At 39.7% G+C, this 18,398-nt stretch overlaps 1 protein-coding gene across 1 annotated transcript in view; it reads left to right on the top strand.

Annotated features, from left to right (window-relative positions):
• Nucleotides 1-9,200: 9,200 nt before the first annotated feature.
• Nucleotides 9,201-18,398, top strand: part of LOC122791395 (PH and SEC7 domain-containing protein 3-like) — a 1,011,223-nt gene continuing 1,002,025 nt past the window's right edge. The window contains exon 1 of the mRNA XM_044059134.1: nt 9,201-9,921. Coding sequence (XP_043915069.1) covers nt 9,748-9,921 — 174 coding nt within the window. The 5' untranslated portion in view covers nt 9,201-9,747. The remainder of the gene's footprint in view (nt 9,922-18,398) is intronic.

Below are 18,398 nucleotides of genomic sequence, written 5' to 3'. Positions count from 1 at the left end.
GGCAAATTAAATTCACTGGCAGACGACTTAAGCATAAATCTCATGGACCCACACGAATGGAAACTGGAACCTGAAATATTCAAGCTCTTGAGGAACAAATAGAGGACTCCAGAGGTAGACCTCTTTGCCTCCCCTCAAAACTACCAGTTGAACAAATTCTGCACCAGAACTCCCCACTGTCAAGCTTGGAAAGTGGATGCCCTGTCCTTTACCTGGGAAAGCCTCTCAATTTATGCCTTTCCCGCTCTGTGTCTCCTCTTGAAAGTTCTACTAAAGATCAAACAGGACAAGCCAAGGACACTACTGATTGCCCCAGACTGGCCATGCCAGCACTGGCACCCCCTCTTGTGCAGTCTGACAGTGCTACAACCATGGCACCTGCCTCAGACCCCTTCCCTGCTGCCCCATTAGCCGGGCCAGATTCTGCACCCTCAGCTTCAAACCCTGAACCCTGCAGCCTGGCTAATTCCCTGAGCTCACCTCTAGCAACCCTCAGTAAGCAGGTGCTAGATGTCATTCTTGAAGCAAGGAGGCCTAGTACTAGAAAATCCTATTCAGAAGAGTGGAAAAGATACTGTTCCTGGAGCCAGGCTCAGGAGATGGGCACAACAGTGCCCAGCTTACCTCATATTCTAGATTATTTAGCAGAAATGCTACCCAAGGGCCTAATCTTTCTCTACAGTTAAGATTCATGTCTCTGCCATTTCAATACATTATAATACAGCGCCACCCGGCTTCTCTCATCCCCTGCTAAAACAATTCCATAGAGGGGCTAAAAACTTAAGGCCTCCCCAGGAGAGCTCCCACTCCAGCCTGGGACCTTAACTTTGTATTGGAAAAACTCACTCTTCCCCCCATTGAACCAGCTGCTACAGCATAGTTGAAATTCCTTTCTTGGAAAACAGCCTTACTTCTAGCCATCACTTCAGCAAGAAGAGTGTCTGAACTGCAGGCCCTCATGGTAGTGGAACCCTTCATTATCTTTCATGCAGATAGGGTATCTCTCAGGACTAATCCATCCTTAATGCCCAAGGTGGTGTCTAGTGTGGCTCTAAACCAGTCCATTCATTTGCCTACTTTTTTCCTCTAATCCTCAAAATAAGGGGGAAAGGATACTGCACTCTCTGGATGTGCACAGACAGCTTAGATTCTATTTGGACAGAACTAAGCCTCTCAGAAAATCTGACCAGCTGCTAGTTAGCTTTGCTGCAGGGGCAGAGGGGAAGGCCATTTCAAAGAAAACCATTTCCAAATGGTTATCCCATTGCATCCATTTCTGCTGCAAGCACCATGGAAAACCTACCCCACAGGGAATAAGATTTCATTCCTCCAGGGCTGCATCTACCTCTATGCCTTTTCTCAGAGGAGTCTCTACCGGGGACATCTTGGAAGCTGCTACCTGGAGCTCTGTACATACTTTCACCAAGCACTATCACTTGCCTATCTTTTCTAAATCCAGAGCTGGATTTGCCTCAACAGTCTTGCAGGGCCTGATTGCTATCCCTAATGCTCTTTAACTGCCTCCACCCTTCCTTAACTTTGGGAATCAACCCAAATGTGATGACTGCAACAGTGAAACATGAAGAACATAGTACATTTGTGTACACTTACCATAAATGTAGATGTTTGAGTGTATTCACTGTTGCAATCTTGGTTACCCTTCATTTCCTTCTTGTTTGGCATATATTATATAATGTGTATTTGCTTTTTGCTGGGGGTGTTCCACACCATATAATTGCTTCCTATTGTGGGGGCACCTGGCATCTGGGGCAAGAAAAACTGATGTAATGGCATCGGCTGCATGTTTTATAGCCTGACGACCTGATGTCGTGGAAGAAGCGACAGCATCCCATGCAGAAATCTGAAGACTCTGGTATTCAGGCCGGCTGAGGGCTACCTGCAGATGGATAACCCAAATGTGATGACTGCAACAGTGAATACACTCGAACATCTTCATTTATGGTAAGTGTACACAACTGTACTTTTTAAATTCTTTTTGCATTCTGTGGGGCTAAGGTGTAAAGAATATTTAGAAATGCTGCATTGAAGTATTCAACTGCATCATTTAAGGGGAGTCTTTAGGATGGAACAGTTAACTGCTTTCAGAGCTTTAGTGAAAGACTCTTTGGAGAAATTGGAGAGAATATGGGTAGTTTTGAACTTATGTTCCTTTGTTAGCTGTGTAAGATTCCTGTGGGCATAAGCTGGCTGGTGGTCACTTAGTGTATCAAGGAGGGTACCTGATGAGGTAAAAGAAGAAAATAAATAAGGAGTAGATACACATGCATCCAGAGCTAGCTAGCTAATTTTGTGTGAAATGGATTCTTGGTAATGGAGAAGAATATTAGGCAAACCTCCACTTTGTATTGTATTTATGTGTCCCATAGTGGACGGCAACATAGTCAGGCACTGTTTTCTCCCTCCACTGCTCATATTCATTAGATATATATGTGGTTGTGCAGTTTATTAGTTGCTGCCAGCTTGTTGACTTAATGTGAAGCCTCTCTTTTTGCTATGCTGAACTCTCCTTGCTCTGTGGGTGTCTGTCAACTATGTGTGAGCATAAACACTTGTAAATAGTGGTATAAATAATGCACTGCCTTTGAACCAGCGAGACAACTTACTAGTTTTTATTTTTTGCCACTTCATGCTGACCTCTGAGAGTTCCCTAGCATTCTCCTTTCTTGTAGTCAAGCACTCTTACCTGTTCTGCTGTTTCTCATTTGTTCCTTCATCACATGATTACCATGACTGCAGAGGATAGTAACCTTGGATTGATGGGAATTATGCAGACAGTGGGGAGAGGGCCAGGGAAGCACAAGATACAGGAAGCCTGTATCATACTGCAGACATTGGTGTTTTCTGCCTTATCCCTAAATAACTCTGGGGCTTGAGTGTACACTACCATCAGTGCGCTTGACTCTGCAACCATACGTACAATATCTGCATGTTTACTTCTGCCCCTATTTCTGAGCGCATGTGGCTTATCCCTCTAGTCTCCAGCAATGCCTAGTAACTCTCTCTCTCTTCTAGATAAGTGACCTAGCCTCTAGCCAGTCAAACTTGCCCCATTATCTGGCCCTCCTATGCCAGACATGATAGCAAAACACATATTGCTGACATTGTGTAGATAGGAATCCTTTGATAAGGACATCAGGTTTGCTGTGGTCTTGCAATCTTGTAGGTTTTTGCATTGGTTGTGCGGCGTGCATGTGTGTGTGTCTCTCTGTCTGTCTTTCACACACACACACACACACACACACACACACACACACACACACACACACACACACACACATGATCTCACACACATACCCACCCATATATGTGTGTGTGTCTGTGTGCGTGTGTGTGTGTGTGTGTGTGTGTGTGTGTGTGTGTGTGTGTTTTTATATGTGTGTGTGTGTGTGCGCATGTGTCTCTTTCTGTCTCCATATGTGTGTGTGTGTGTGTGTGTGTGTGTGTGTGTGTGTGTGTGTGTGTGTGTATATATATACATATATATATATATATATATATATATATATATATATATATATATATATATACATATACACATTAATACATATATAGTTGTAGTTCTGTCTGTGAAATGCTCGCTTTGTTGATGGAGTGTACTGCTGTCTTTTTTCATTGAAAACACTTTTTGTCAAGTGCTGGGTATATTGAAGTGAGGAATGTTGAGTTTTCTTTTTTGTGTAGTAGTTGTACTTTGGGTTAAGGTAAGTGGCTATGTGTGTTAAAGCTGAAATTTTGCCATATAGCAAAAGTTTCATCATTAGGATTTGGAGTATGTCTGCAAGTGTTTGCGGGTTAGGTAAGGGAATAGTTTTAGTGTTGTGAAAGTGTGCTTGTGTATAGGATGCATGTATGAATATCTTGTCTAGTGATACTGTTAGAGAAAACGGATAGTGTTGTTGCCTCACAGCAAGAAGTTTCATAGTTTGATTCTCGCCTGGGGTACCATTTGTGCAGAGTCTGCATGTCCTCCCTGTGATTGTGTTGGTTTCCTCTGGGTACTCCGGTTTCCGCCCACATTCCAAAGAAATCCATAAGGTCGATTGGACACTGACTTGGCCATAGGTGTGATTGTGCATGTGAGTGTTTGGTGTGGAAGAACTACTGCAGTAGGTCTAGCCACCTGGTGGTGTAAACCTTGGCTCTAGATGATTGTCACTGTTGAAGTGACACGCCGACTCCATCTGCAGAAATGGGGAAAAAGGGGTTGTGGATGGATGGATAGATAAAAATGCAGCAAAATTACCAGTCTTATAAAAGTAATTTAGAGTTATTAAATAGCAACATAAATTTCTGTTTCTTCTCAAATAATTTACATTGAAAGAAAGTTAAAGTACCTTTAGGTATTATCAAGTATTACTGGGATAAAGCCTCTCTCTGCAAGTATCTCCGTACTCACTTTCTTCTGATTTTCCATAGACAGAAAAGATTTGCAGATTCTATATGGTGTCTTTACTGTGCAGAGTTTCACCAAGAAGTGCTGCTCTGGGCACAATTCCTTTTCCAGGAAGGGCCAGCAATTCGTAATTGGCTGACTTCAACCCTTTATTTTATAAACCACCAATTTTCTTCATTAATCAGCAAATTGTAACTTCCTCCCTGATCAAACCAGACCACAAATCAGTCACATTTATCATAAGACTTAAGCCTGAAGCATCTTCCAGTACCTTGGTATTTATAGATTATGTATAGTCTACTAAAACCGAGTGGCTAAATTCAAAAACCCCTTCCATCTTGATAACCCCACTGCATATGCAGAGTCCTTTATTGCTAAAATTCTATGCACATATTAATAACTACATAGACTCATATGTTTCCGTCAAAAACAAATATGTCATATTCAAAAATAACCCCCTATGGTGAGACCCAAATATAAATAGGATCTGTATTAAAAGAAAAAAATCATGCATACAAAAATAAATCTAACTCTCAAGATGCCAACCCCCCTGTTACCAAACTAAGTAAGGAACTCAAGACCCTGATCAAATCTGCAAAATCCAGCTATAAGGTAAAAATAGCCACCCATCCACAAAATCTTCTTTAATTATGTTAAAAAGTTTCAGAAGCAATGTCTAGCACTGTGCTGGCCTAATAATAAATATCACATACTCGGACCCAGAGGACATATACTAGAAGACAAATTTCACCCGCCTCTCTCCTCCTGTATTCTCAGATCACATGCCCCACCAGTACCTTCCCATCGAATCTCCCAAGAATACATTCTCAAGGTGCTAGCTAAGGCCAATAACACTCCATCTATAGGACCAGATAACATACAAGGCTGCTTACTGGTCAGTCTGAAACGTGACTTGCCTGATATCCTTTGAAGCTGCTCAGTATCAGCCTCAAAACAGAGTTTGTCAGGATAAATGGAGGACAACAACAGTCATTCCCTTGCACAAAGATGGGGCTTCAGCAGAGGTGGGTGATTATAGGCCCATAAGCCTGACCAATCTCATCTGTAAGGCTACTGAAAGGATCATAATGGAATTAATAAATAAGAATATGGGTATTTTACAAGACCTCAAATAAACACAGGTTTGAGAGTCTGTAAAATACCTATGTCCTTATTTATTGATTCCGTAATAGAATGAATAAATAAGGATATATGTGTTCTACTGGCTCTTGACCCAACCCAGGTACTGATTCAACAAAAGCAGGTCCTGCCTACGTAACCTGGTCAATTTCTACAAAAAAGTTACTGAAGAAAAGGACAAGGGAAAAACAGTGTATACCATTTTTCTAGACCTTGTAAAAGTAATGGACATCATCCCACGCTAGGGTATTGTAGATAAACTCTCCCAAATAAATGTCAGTCCTTCTGTAACTTGTTGGATAGCAAAAGTGGCTCAGAGATAGAACCTAAGAAGTTAGGGTGAGCAGATCTACTTCCTCCAAAAGACCTGTCACTAGTGGTGTTCCCAAAGGTTCAGTCCTTTGGACCCTTCTTTTTGGCATGGACACTTTTCTTTGGCAGTTACTTCTCAAAGGTCAAAGCTAATATTAAGAGTTTTTGGCTAACCAGTCAGCAAACCTGTTGCTATCATAAACTCCACAGAGGACTCCATAATCCTCCCAAGATGGCCTGTCCCAAATAAATAGCTAGTGTTAAAACCATGAAGTAAAACTAAATGCCAGAAAGTATTTGATTATATCCTTCGACAAGTATGATGCCCCTTGTAGCTGTCACATCAACACACCCCTGGAAATTGATTCTATAGTTAGAGATCTGGGAACCTATGTCAGCAACGAACTGTCATTTGAGCACTAAGTATCCACTGTTGTAAGGAAGTTCTCATTCATCTCATAGCTTATATCTAAAGGTAATGTGTCCATAACCAAACATGTAATCATTCCACTGTACTTGGCACTTATTAGACTAATCATTGAATATAATTCCCCGTTATGTATGTAACTGTCTAAACACTTGTCACAACTGGAATGACAAGTGAATTGACTAGAAAAATCAAGGGCCTAAGTCTTAAAAACGATGCAGATCATCTCAAAGCCTTGTCCCTCTTCTCAGTATCATACAAGCTACTGAGGGGCAACCTATGCCTCATGTATATACCTTCCACAAACCCTATTCTGTCAGAAGTATTACACATTTGCACGTCTAATGGTTTCATAAATACCCACTCAAGGGATCTCAATTCATTTTGTAAAATAAATAGAACATGTTAGAATGATATGTGTAAATAAAGAATACATCTTCTATGGAACCATCTTCCTCTTCATACAAAGCAAAGCACTTTTCTAATTTTATTCAAATGTCATTTGGACAAATGATGGGCATCTGCGAATTCACCCCCAGTTTAGCACCCCTGTCCCTCAAAGATAGGGGAAACATGTAAATGTCCCAGAATGTCCTTGGTTGGCCCGTGTCTGGGTTATTTGTATGCAAAACATAAGGGCTAAATGTCTGCCATGGGAACGTAAGGTTAGACTTTTAAAGATCCTCACAGATCAATAACCTAGTAAGTACCTATGAACTTATGAACAAATGAGAACCTCTGTCTAACTCAGCAAGGCCTAGTAAGTACCTATGAACTTATGAGCAAGTGAGTACCTCTCGACCTAACACATCAAGATTCCTGTCTTCCTTAAAGACACAGTTGTATTTATATCAAATATTTTAAAGCAACGGTTTTGCTCACAATATTACAATAGCAGTTCTATGTACAGTATTTACAGCAACAACACTTTACTTTCTTTTATGGCTATTTTGCTTCCTTTTGACATACTTCTTAATACAATTTGCATGTATCTATCTATACATATATATAGATACAGATATCTGCGTAATATTTTGTAACACGTAATAGTTCAGGGTGTTATCCATTCATAAGTTGTAAATGAAGACTAGGGAGATTGTGTCCATCCTTTTTTGTTCGAAATGTGCCATTCTGTGGTTCTTTTCTAGTGTACTTGCTCTTGACTGGGATGTTGCTGGCTGACTGACTCAATGATTTAGAAGAAATATTACCAAATTTAATTTTTTTGAGTAATATCTGGAGTGTGTTTGTAGTCAGAACAAAGGTGATTTTTTCCCACATACAGAGATTGGTGGTCATATCCAATATTTTTGGTCCTTGTCTAATGACAAGGATGCCCTGAAAAAACTTGCAGGGGCTGGTTGCAAGTTATTTTTGTTGTAACTTAAAGTGTATGCAAGAAAAGGTTGACTGTGAGAAAACCGACAAGGAGCAGGAGACATGACAGAGAATTTTAGGTGTCTGAGCAAAATTCAAAAATGGAGAAGCTGTATGTTCATAAGGAATTCAAGATATAAAAAAGACATGAAGCGCTTTTACATTATTATTATTATTACTTGACATTGTTAACTAGCCAAATCCACTAGGCACAAGTATTTATTTTTAGGGCGATCCAGGGTCATAGAGTATGCATGGGGATGATGAAGGAATCAAACCCATGACTACAAGAATAGGCTTCTTACCAAGTCATAGCTCCGTCAGCCATATTGCTAGGCGATCAGCTATAGAGTGGTAAATTAACATGATGAAGCACTGGTAGTGGTAGAACTGTTGCTTAGATAACAGTCTTCCTATTGACTATCTGGACACATTACACTCAAAAGACTTGAAGAACTTAAAATGAGGAGAATAACTAGAGGCAGACATAATAAGGGCATTAGAGGATTAGGAAGATGAGGTAGGTTTGAATGTAGGTTAGACCTCTAATAAACGTCTTCCAGTCTAGCCTCAGGCAATGTTTGATATGAAGAGTTACTTGCCAGACCATATAGACTTGTGTTTGCTTTTGACTGCTGTTTCTTTAGGTTAAGAAGATAGCACTGCATCTATCAAATTACATCTTTTAGAGGCATAACATTTCATTTTACACATTACTCTGCATAATGTGCAGTATCTCATTTCCTTCATCAGATATGTAGAAGCAAATGCAAAAATAAATAAATAAACTGAAAAAAAAAATGCAGAAAAATCTCTGTGTGGGCAGCAACATAATTATGAAGACAGTGGTATTTTCAGAGAGAAACACAATTTAATTTGGTAGTGCAAAAATATGTTCTTAATTAAGTTGTCCGTACTGTATATTGTAAGTAAACAAGGAGCAATCTGTCTTTGTATTTTCTGCATCAGAGGAGCTACTGTGTCAGACTTTCTTGTGGAGAATGTTGAGAATCTGCAGAGAAGTTACATGCCCGCCCTCTTCAGTTCCTTTTCAGTTCCACAGAACATGTGCATTCTGTTGCTGCATAGTACTTTGTACAGACCCATTTTAAAAGGTTTATGTTGGGGGGAAGGGGTGGAGTTTTAGATGTGTAAGTGTAAAGCAGTACAAGGGGAAACTAAATTAAGTCACAGTATGTAAATTGCCAACAGGTTAGTATTTGCACATTTTCTTGCATATCTTGCAAATGAGGGCTAGAATTTTCTTGCATAACTTGCAAATGAGGGCTAGAATAATTCATATTGTCTCTAGAGTCTGTGTGGGTGTTCTAGTGTGCTTTTTGTTGTTCAAAATTTGCCTTGAATATTGCATTACTGCACATACCTGGAGCTTTCTGTTTATGATTGCTCAACTTGCTTACATGTGTATCTGATGTAAAAGTGATTTTGGACATAACATTTTGGTTTAGCCTTCCAAGGGTTAATATCCTTTGATTGTCACAAGGCATGGTAAAGAGAAGCAAAGATGAATGTGGTCTATGATCTCTTTGTATTTGACTTGGATCTCTTCAGAAAGCGCACTGATTGACTTATGCACGCTCCTGAACTCATCAGCTCCTCATCCTTTTATAATTTACCTTCAGTCAGTACTTTGCACAGTGGCTGACAGGCTACTGAAGGCTTTTTATTTGTGGTGTTTCACTGCAGACGTTAATGAGCTTGCAGTTCGACATGACAAGAGCAATAGTGTTGCTATTTGGAATATAAATGAATTGCCTGCCTGGCCACTTGCCATTGGTTCTGCTACGTCGTTTGATGAGGGTGGGGGTGCTTTATTCCTCCCAAACTTGCAGCTAGTGATGTGAGCTGTTCTTAGAACGCTCAGACTGAATCAAAACAGTTGTTGATGATGCTTAGGGAGGCAGTGTCAGTACTCTGAAAAAGGACTTTCCCTGTTGTCTGGTACATCTCAAGCAAATGCTGGTTGCAGTATTGTAGACCTTGCAGCCCACTTATACCAGCGTACTTTCAAGCCATCTTTGCAGAAGCTCTGTTAAATTATTTGACTGCTCAGGACATGATTGGTGTTAATAGCATCCAGGGGACCAGCAAGGTCCGGGTGAGAGGCACAGGTTCTGTAAAATATGCCCGGGAGCGTGAGGAATCTATGCGTCGTCAGGCTCACAGGTCCAAGTCACTGAAAATTTCCAATTCCACGGAGTTTACAACAGCACATTCTAAAGAAAGCAAGGTAAAATGTTTGTGTGTATTGGCTTGTATTTTATTAAATACCATATTGCAAAATCAGCTATGCAACAGGTTTGTTTGAACTTACCTGCAGTGCCTTCTTGGTAGGGGAGATTCCTTCATAGTGACGAGCATTTAGTGATGTTGACTTTTGCATGTGCATGTGTGCCTAGAAAATGCATTTGAGTTTAGTTTGTGTTGAAGAGGATAACTTGTTACAGTAGTGTAGGGATCCTGAATGATGCTCAGTACTCTCTTGTAAGCATTTCCCATTACAGTGGTACAGATTTTTCTTTATAGTTAATACTGTTGCTGTGGCATCCCGATAATTTCTTTGACTCTACAGTTTTGTTTCTCACTCTCTTGTGTCTCTGGAGCACTTTGCTTTCTGATTTAGGAGCTAAAGAATGTTTTGTTTGTTTTCTGCAGTGTGGGATTGTGCCACTAAAATATACTGTGGTTGTAAAAGACTGACTAAATCTGTCTACTGCATTTTTCGATATTAATTTTTTCATACAACCTTCATAAACAGTACTTGTACTTTACCTTTTTCATGTACATAACCCATTTTCCCTTATTGTGTTTGGATCTTTAAGTATGCATCTTTGTGTGTGTCCACGTATGTACATATATGCATACAAATCATATATACAGTAATACTGGGAAGCAGTTTATGCAGGCATTTGTGTACGTGCTTATACAAATGACTTCCATGTGGTCGTGATAATAAGAGTATTGCAGCAGCCATGTCTTTCTGTTTTTCTTCCCAGTAAATTGCAGAGTATTGTTTCCTAACTTACTAATAATAAGATTAATTCACTCACCTGTGGGAGACAGCTATCTGGACCCAAGCATATCTTTTGCATGTACTAGTGAGTTGTATAGCTGTATTTAGTTTTAAAAATATGTGATTGATTTACATATACTTTTTTATTTATTCTATATAAATATCAACAACTAATCAGCCCACGCATTACTGGTGTAGTTATAATATTGCCCAGTAAATAAAACTCACATTATTCTGGGTTAACACCTTTCCACATTGCTCAAGTGCATCTCCTGCTAACCTAAGTGAAGCTGTAGAAAGAATGCATTTTCAGCCATGCTTCTCCTTCTAGCATATTGCTCTGGAGTGCCCCCTTTCAAGCTGGCAAGGTATTAGTAGTGTGCCTGAATCTTTTCTGAACAGTATCAGTGTTGTGTCATTGTGGTGTGTAATCCTTCCTGCTTCTCATTATCTTTCCATTACATTTGTATGTACTAAAGCATTTACCTAGAACAATCTCCAAGTGTTGGCAGAAGACTGCGCTCTGAGCAGCCCTTTATATGTTTATTTCCTTCATTCTGCCTAATTTTTCAGCCACGGTACTCCGCTATATTGAAGGGTGTACACTGAGGAAACTTTTTGCCAAGTCACGGTTAGTTATACCTTTTATTTCAGCATGCCCATTGCACTGAAAACTACATTCTTTGAGAGAGGCAACATTTGAAAGTGAGCCTTGGTTGCGGTTTTAGGTGGAAGTCCATTTTACTTTAGCTGAAGCTGTTTAATCATTTTAGTTTGCTAAGCGGACTGTGAGAGAGCCATCCTTTCTGGGCTGAGTGAAAATTGATACGATACATTTGTACATGGAGTACATGTGCCATGATTTTCATGCTTTTGTTCAGTATCTGCTGCATTTTACAGATGTTAAGTATAAAATTAGTGTTTTATTTGCTCTGAATTTCAGGTAGCAAAGAATTAAGCAGACAGAAATGTGTGCATGCAAACATTTGGCCAGCCATCAAATAGCTGTGTTTCTGCGTGTATATGTTTGGGATATCCTCCTTTAAAGTCAGAGCATGCTGTTGCCATAACAGTTAGGCATGTTCAGAGGCATTAGTAGACATGAATTTCTCTTCCCTCACAGGTATTAAACTCAGTCAGGCTAGTGTGTGCACAGTTCTTTAGATTTATTTTAAACCTTAAAACATTCAATTTTGTATGCATGAAGAATTAATTGCTTCTGTGTCATTTTACAATTGTGAGTGCAGCAGAAATGTAGTAATGGTTTTATCAAATCTCGTTTCGGATTGTTCCCTGTTGGTATGGAGCGCTACTTTGAGGAACCTTGAGGGCAGTAAGTTTTGATGGTATCTCTTTGGTGATGATGCATGGCTTTTCTTTACTTTTCCATAGTTAAACTTTCAGACTGTGGCACACACAGGCTTGTCTTGCTTACCTATGTAGTATAGATGGCGAAGTGTGGGCAGCTGTGTCCATCAAACTTATTTTTCCACTTGGGGGCTAAGACACAACTGTGTCATTTTACAGAACAACACTGGAGAGGTCTGTGCTATTTCCTCAGCCCTTGAATGAAATTGAGGGATAGGTTTAGAATCGTAGATGTAACAGGTTCCCCTCGTGGTCTGCATGTGTAGTTCATGTTGTCATGTAGAGCATTCTGCAGCCATTCACTGTGACAGTAGAGTTTTTACACTATGAAAATAAAATAATACTGCTGTCACAGGGGAAATATTTCACCACCGCTCATTCAGTCTCTAGTTTATAACAGACTTCACAGGGGAGAAAGTAACATCAGCAGCTGGTAGTATATGCAGAGGAATGTGCTTTGGGTTTTGACAAGGTAAAAAATAAACATTCCATAGCATGTAAATTAAAGCACTGGATCTTATGTAAGAGGTGCATGTTATGTAAACATATCCTTATTGTAAAATGTGAACCTTTCAATTGCTGTTGACAGAATTTATATACCATTCAACAGTCAAGCAAGTAGCATTCTCATTTATATTGTACCGTCACTTGCTGCAGTAGCGTTGTCACCCCACAGTAAGACCTTGTCCGGTTCGATTCTCAGCTAGAGCGTCTTCTGCGTGGAGACATGCATGAGTGGGCGTACCTTCGTTGAAGGTTGTGCGTCAGGGCTGGTAACTCGGCACGTAAAAATCAATTACCAATCATTAGTGGCCCGGAGTTCTGCTGTGGCGACCCCTAACCGGGAAAAGCTGAAAGACACAACAACAACTCTGAATGCATGTTAAATTTGCACTGAATGTACAGGCTCGTAACATGGATTGTTCTACATCTGCTGTGTCTCTGCACTTAAGTAATGGTTCATATTTGTCATGTGGCAATATCTATGGGTAATGAGAGTGCATTTTGTAAATGAAGTTAAATGCTGCACTGCTTAGTCACATGTTTAGTATAAAAAAACACCTCATGTCTCCCCTGAAAAGAGGCCACTGTGCAAGAGTGACTAACCCTGTCAGCAAATAATAAATAAATTAATAAAACAAAATAAATGTGTAACATTGATTGTGTTTTTTTTTTGGGGAAGTAAAAATTCAGGCACATCTGTAGCGCCCAAAATGTATATCTGTTGTCCTAATATAGGTGTAACACCAACCCCATTTCTCATGGCAGTTATAACCTTTCAGATAAAATTTTATAAAAATCATAAAGTTATATTTAAAGCAGTAAAAAAGCTATGTGAATGAAAATCATTGTGATTGTTGTTAAGTCTGGATGATTACTGTTCTCGTTTCTGTGAGCAGATGGACAGAATGCTAGACAGCAATGCATCTGAATTTTAAACAAGTATTTATTTATTTGGGGTGAGTAGAAGGTGATTTCTTAGATAGCAGTGTTAGTTAATTCTTTAACTCTCTTGAGCATGGAGACATCCTCACATTAGGTGTACATTCGTGAATAAAATCAGATGGTATTTCAAAGTGGAATTTATATGCAATTCACATTCTCAGATTCCACATAAACCTCAAGGTGAAACCTGATACATGGTCTTGCAGCAGACTTCAGAGAATATGCATGAAATCCTCTCGGACATAAACAACTCATATGGTTTTGTGTAATTGTGATTGTGGGTGTTTCTGTAGTAGTTAGCTTGGTAACCATGGGTTACAAAACATTTCTTACAGAGAACACTTAAAAGTTTGGCAGTGTTTTTGGTCCTCTTTTTCTGTTTAGACATTTTGAGGAGATTAGAAAACAATTACTCTAACATTAGGGCCCCTCTTTGAACTGTCAGTAAGTGGATCAACATCTTCACCAACTGCAGTCTGACATTTTTCTTTTCTTGAGCAACTTCTCCGGGTGCACACATGGCATCATGCACCAATTGTAATAGATGCCTGATCATCTGGGTTCTCTTGGACCTGCCCCATAGTTTGGCTGTCAGACCTGATGCATGTCATTGAAAAGTCTCTGCATTCCATATCTAAAAGAACATCTTCAGAATGGCTGTGTAGCAACTAGGTAACAAGCCAAGACATACATGGGTATTGTCTGCATTTTCTTGAGACATAAGTGCCGACTGTTTAACCTGGCCACCTGCAGGTGTTCTTGGCCAGCCTTGCTGTCATAAGAGTGGCAGTAGTTGATAGTTCCTTATAATGTTAGGGTCCCATATATAGTCACTGGTCTTGGCTACAGCACTGTTAGAAGGATGGAGAGTCAGAGGGAAGACCATAGCCTGTCCCTCAGGAGTAAGTGAATTTTATATATGTCTGTCTGGCCTGTGCAATATTGATCTTATCCATAACTAGCTAGAGTTTAAACTCAGGCTTGTCTGAGAAAGCTGAAGGATATGCACCATATTGTACACCCTGTCAATATGTGTTCCATGGTGTAGGTGATGCACCTTGTTGACCGGTGAGATCTTGCTGCCAGCCAGCCTGATTTGGCATATCGTGTGAGGAAGCTTAATTAATAACATGTAAACAAAAGGAGGTGTGGACTAACCTCCTTAAAGTCTGTATTCAAACTGATTTCTCAAGAATCTCCAAGTCCTATATGACATAATAATCACTGAGGTTTGCACACTAGCAATTCAAGGTAGGTTTATACCTACATACATTATCAAACGGCTCAGAGTGCACAGATCAAGTGTGTTGCTATATGCTGATGATGTGACATTACAGACAGATTCTGAGCAAGAACTTCAGCAAAGGATGAGGGAATTGAATCCAGAATTGAAGGTGCATGGGATGAAACTCTGTGCAGATAAGACAGTTGTAATAGCAGCAAATGGAAATCAGAAGAAGCTGAGAACTGAGATTGAAGGGAAAGTAGTGGAACATGTTAAAAACTTCAAGTATCTGGGAGAGTTGGTTGAGGAGAAGGGAAGTCCAAATGAGGAAGTCAAAGCTAGAATCAGAGTGTCTGCAGCCAGTTGGCACAGGGTGTTCGGGGTAGTGTATGACAGAAGAATGCCAAAGAAGCTGAAATGTAAGGTGTACAAAAGAGTGATGCAGCCAGTACGACTAAATGGTACAGAAACCTGAGCAGTAAAGGCAGAACAGTTGAGGAAGCTAGATGTGATGGAGATGAAGTTTCAGAGACAAGTAGTAGGATTCACACTATGCGACAGATGAAAAAATGAGGATATCAGATCAGAAACCAAAGTACCTCCAATTGTAGAGAAAGTCAAAGATAACAAATTATGGTGGTTTGGGCCCATGTACAGAAAAGCAGAAGGGAATATGGAGAAGACGATTTAGGACAGATAGGAAGAAGGCAGGAGGAAACAAGAGCATCCAACAAAGAGATGGATGGATTGCCTGCAAGAACACCTGCAACAGCCAGGCATGACTGTCAAAGAAAGTAAGAGAGTGACACTGAATTGAGAGAGATTGTGACTATTGACACAGCATCCCATCCCAATATATACATATATATTTGTGAAGTAACAGGCATTATATTTCATAGATCACTGTAAGTTAACTTTAGGACTGTACTGTGCCTGTTACGCACTGTTTACTTTAAATTGAAACTTTGCACACATTTAAACTGCAGTAAATCTTTTCAGTTTTTAGAAGCACACTTAACTGTGGAACAGTCAGTGTAGTTGTCATATTTCTTTAGCAGTCGACCAGGTATGTAGAATTTAACAGAACTACTTACACGGGACGTCTAATTCTGCTTTTGAGAGAGTTTTTGCTGACCAGTGACTTTATCTGGAGCCAGTGTTTCACCTGTCTGTCTTTTATGTCTTTCAACTGTCTCAGCTCTGAAGGACTGGTTGTCACATTTCTAGTTGTTTCTGTTTATGAACTTCAATTTTGATATATCTGTCATGTACAGATGTCAGTGATGTCTTCTGTACAATTTACTGCCTTCCTCACAAACTACATAGGTTGTAGGTTTAGCTGCTTGTCAACTGCCTCCCGTTCAGGCTGCAGACTTCCCCATGGCCTTTGTATTCCTACTTTTTTCTCTGTTATGTAAATCCAGTAATTTTTCGCATTTCTTCTTTAGTGGCCTTTTCTTTTTGTTGATTTATTTCCAGAATTTCCTTTAGATTGTGCTGATTCTCAGATGTCAACAATGTAGTTGCAGTAAACAATCTGCTTTTCATCTTTTTGCCAATCAGTAAATAGTTTAGATGCTGAGGGATTGATCACTCACAGTGCAGTATTCCTGTACACCAGTATTTTGATATGGCAATCCTCATAGCTTTTGCTAAATGTCTTTCTCATGAGATTATTTATTATTTGGATAGTTTTCTCCTCTTGTCCATCAGACTGAGGATAGTATGAACTGGGCATTCCATACTTATATTTCCATTCTTATACAAATCTTCTGAATTAATTTTCTGAGTTGTGTCCTATAGGCTGTTCTCATGTGTAAGAACCTCATGTAACCCGTCTCAAAAATATACACTATACTTCACTAATCACTCTTGCAAATGTTGAGTTTGTCAATTTGATTATTTTAGGGAACTTGAAATATTAATCCACACACGTGATATGTGGCATCCCTGAAATGGAACAAATATGTGCCCACCTGGTTGCAGGACAGTCTGGTCTTTGGTATGGTATCATATCTTCCTTTGGGCTGTTGTTAGGGCATACACTGCTGACAGCATATGTCTTACTACTTGTTCTATGTGAACTGACATTTCAGGCTGGCCAAAATATTTTCTCGATTTTTTTTTTTTTTTTTTTTTTGCACTTTACTATTTCTTGATGTAACTGGTATACTTTCAAGCATTTGTTTTCCCCATTTGTTTTGAGAACTGCTATTTTGTCAGCTCTGAACACTATCTCTGGACACAAATTGTTTCTTTGAATGAAACATAAAGCTGGAGTTCTTTCCTTACTGATACTTTTTTGTTCGAGGCAGCCTTTTAGTATAGCATTTTTTCAGCAGTTGTATTTCTAACTCGGTCTCGGTACATCTCTTTAATTCTTTTATTTTTTTCTTCTGGCAGTGATAACTGTAACATTACTCAAAGCTGTCCAGTTCTTCTATCAGTGTTTCATACTTCTCTAATAAAATCCTTAGCTGTTAACTTTAATTCTTTTAACCCTGTAACTTTCACCATTAATCTACCAAAGTCTTCTTTTAACTGATTCAACATGGGGCACACCCCCACCCCAATAAAATGTGATACCAATCTCCAGCTGTCTCAGGACGACATCTCCAGCAGGAGCTAGGGGCTTCAAAGAAAATCCTTGACAAACTTTGTGGGGTATAAAAAAGATGTTTCCACTAACAATCTGGAACTTTCAAGATCTTACAGCATTGTCAGGAAGTGTACAGATCTACTCTCATTGTGGTTGTGCTATTTCACAGTTTAGTTGCCCTTCCCAAGACAGTTTTAACTTATCAACATGGTCTTCCCAGTGCAGTAGCCTATATACAGCTGAACGTGCATCTTTACAGACTTTATCACTCCCCTCTCATCTGCATAAACCAGATTACTAAGCCACTCCTTTTCTTGTAATTGAAACCATTTAATTTTCTCCAGTGCATTTTTTAGTTTCAGATAATCCTTTTTAACCTCCTCTGGAAGCCTATATTTCTGAGATGCCTTATTCCAGTTTGTGACGTCCCCACTCTGGGCCAGTAGTCAAGGAGCCTGAATCCTCACCACTGACACTGTAGAGGGGCGTTCACTTGGAATACAAATGGATACACTCAGTATTTCCAGATGCAATCCCCTCTACACCAAGCAAATTTCCCTAAAGAGCACACAGGGAATACATTCAGCCCGGGGTCCAGGTTTTTCTATCTGTCTCCCTCCAGTTCCCCAGTAAGACTCCCGCCTGGCACAGCTGTAGAGTTAAGTCCTCAGCCGAGTGTTCAAGCCAAGTCCTCCAGCACCCTCTCTGTGAAACCATTGCTTCGTCTCCCTGCTCTAAGTAGCTGACACACACACTCCTTGAGATTTAATTTTCCCCCACACACACACACACCTGGAAAAGGCTGGCACAGATTACCCGCTCTACCAACTTTGCCCAGACTGTAAGGTAGATTCACTGCCACCAGTCAGTTACTATAAGGCTCTTAAAATGGTATCCAATTTTACTGAGTTAAATTAATCTTAACACAAATGGTAATGTTGACCAAACAACAAGGTTTTCATTATTGACCAGAGTTATCACCAAATAAATATATATGAATACTGTCAAAACTTTAATATTTTCTAAAAGGACCAGCCACAATGAAAAGTTTAAATA

This window comes from Protopterus annectens, chromosome 17.part0 (assembly GCF_019279795.1).
Source record: "Protopterus annectens isolate FY-2018-M chromosome 17.part0, PAN1.0, whole genome shotgun sequence".
Classification (NCBI taxonomy): Eukaryota; Metazoa; Chordata; order Ceratodontiformes; family Protopteridae; genus Protopterus; species Protopterus annectens.
This window is presented reverse-complemented; position numbering and strand designations above follow the sequence as displayed.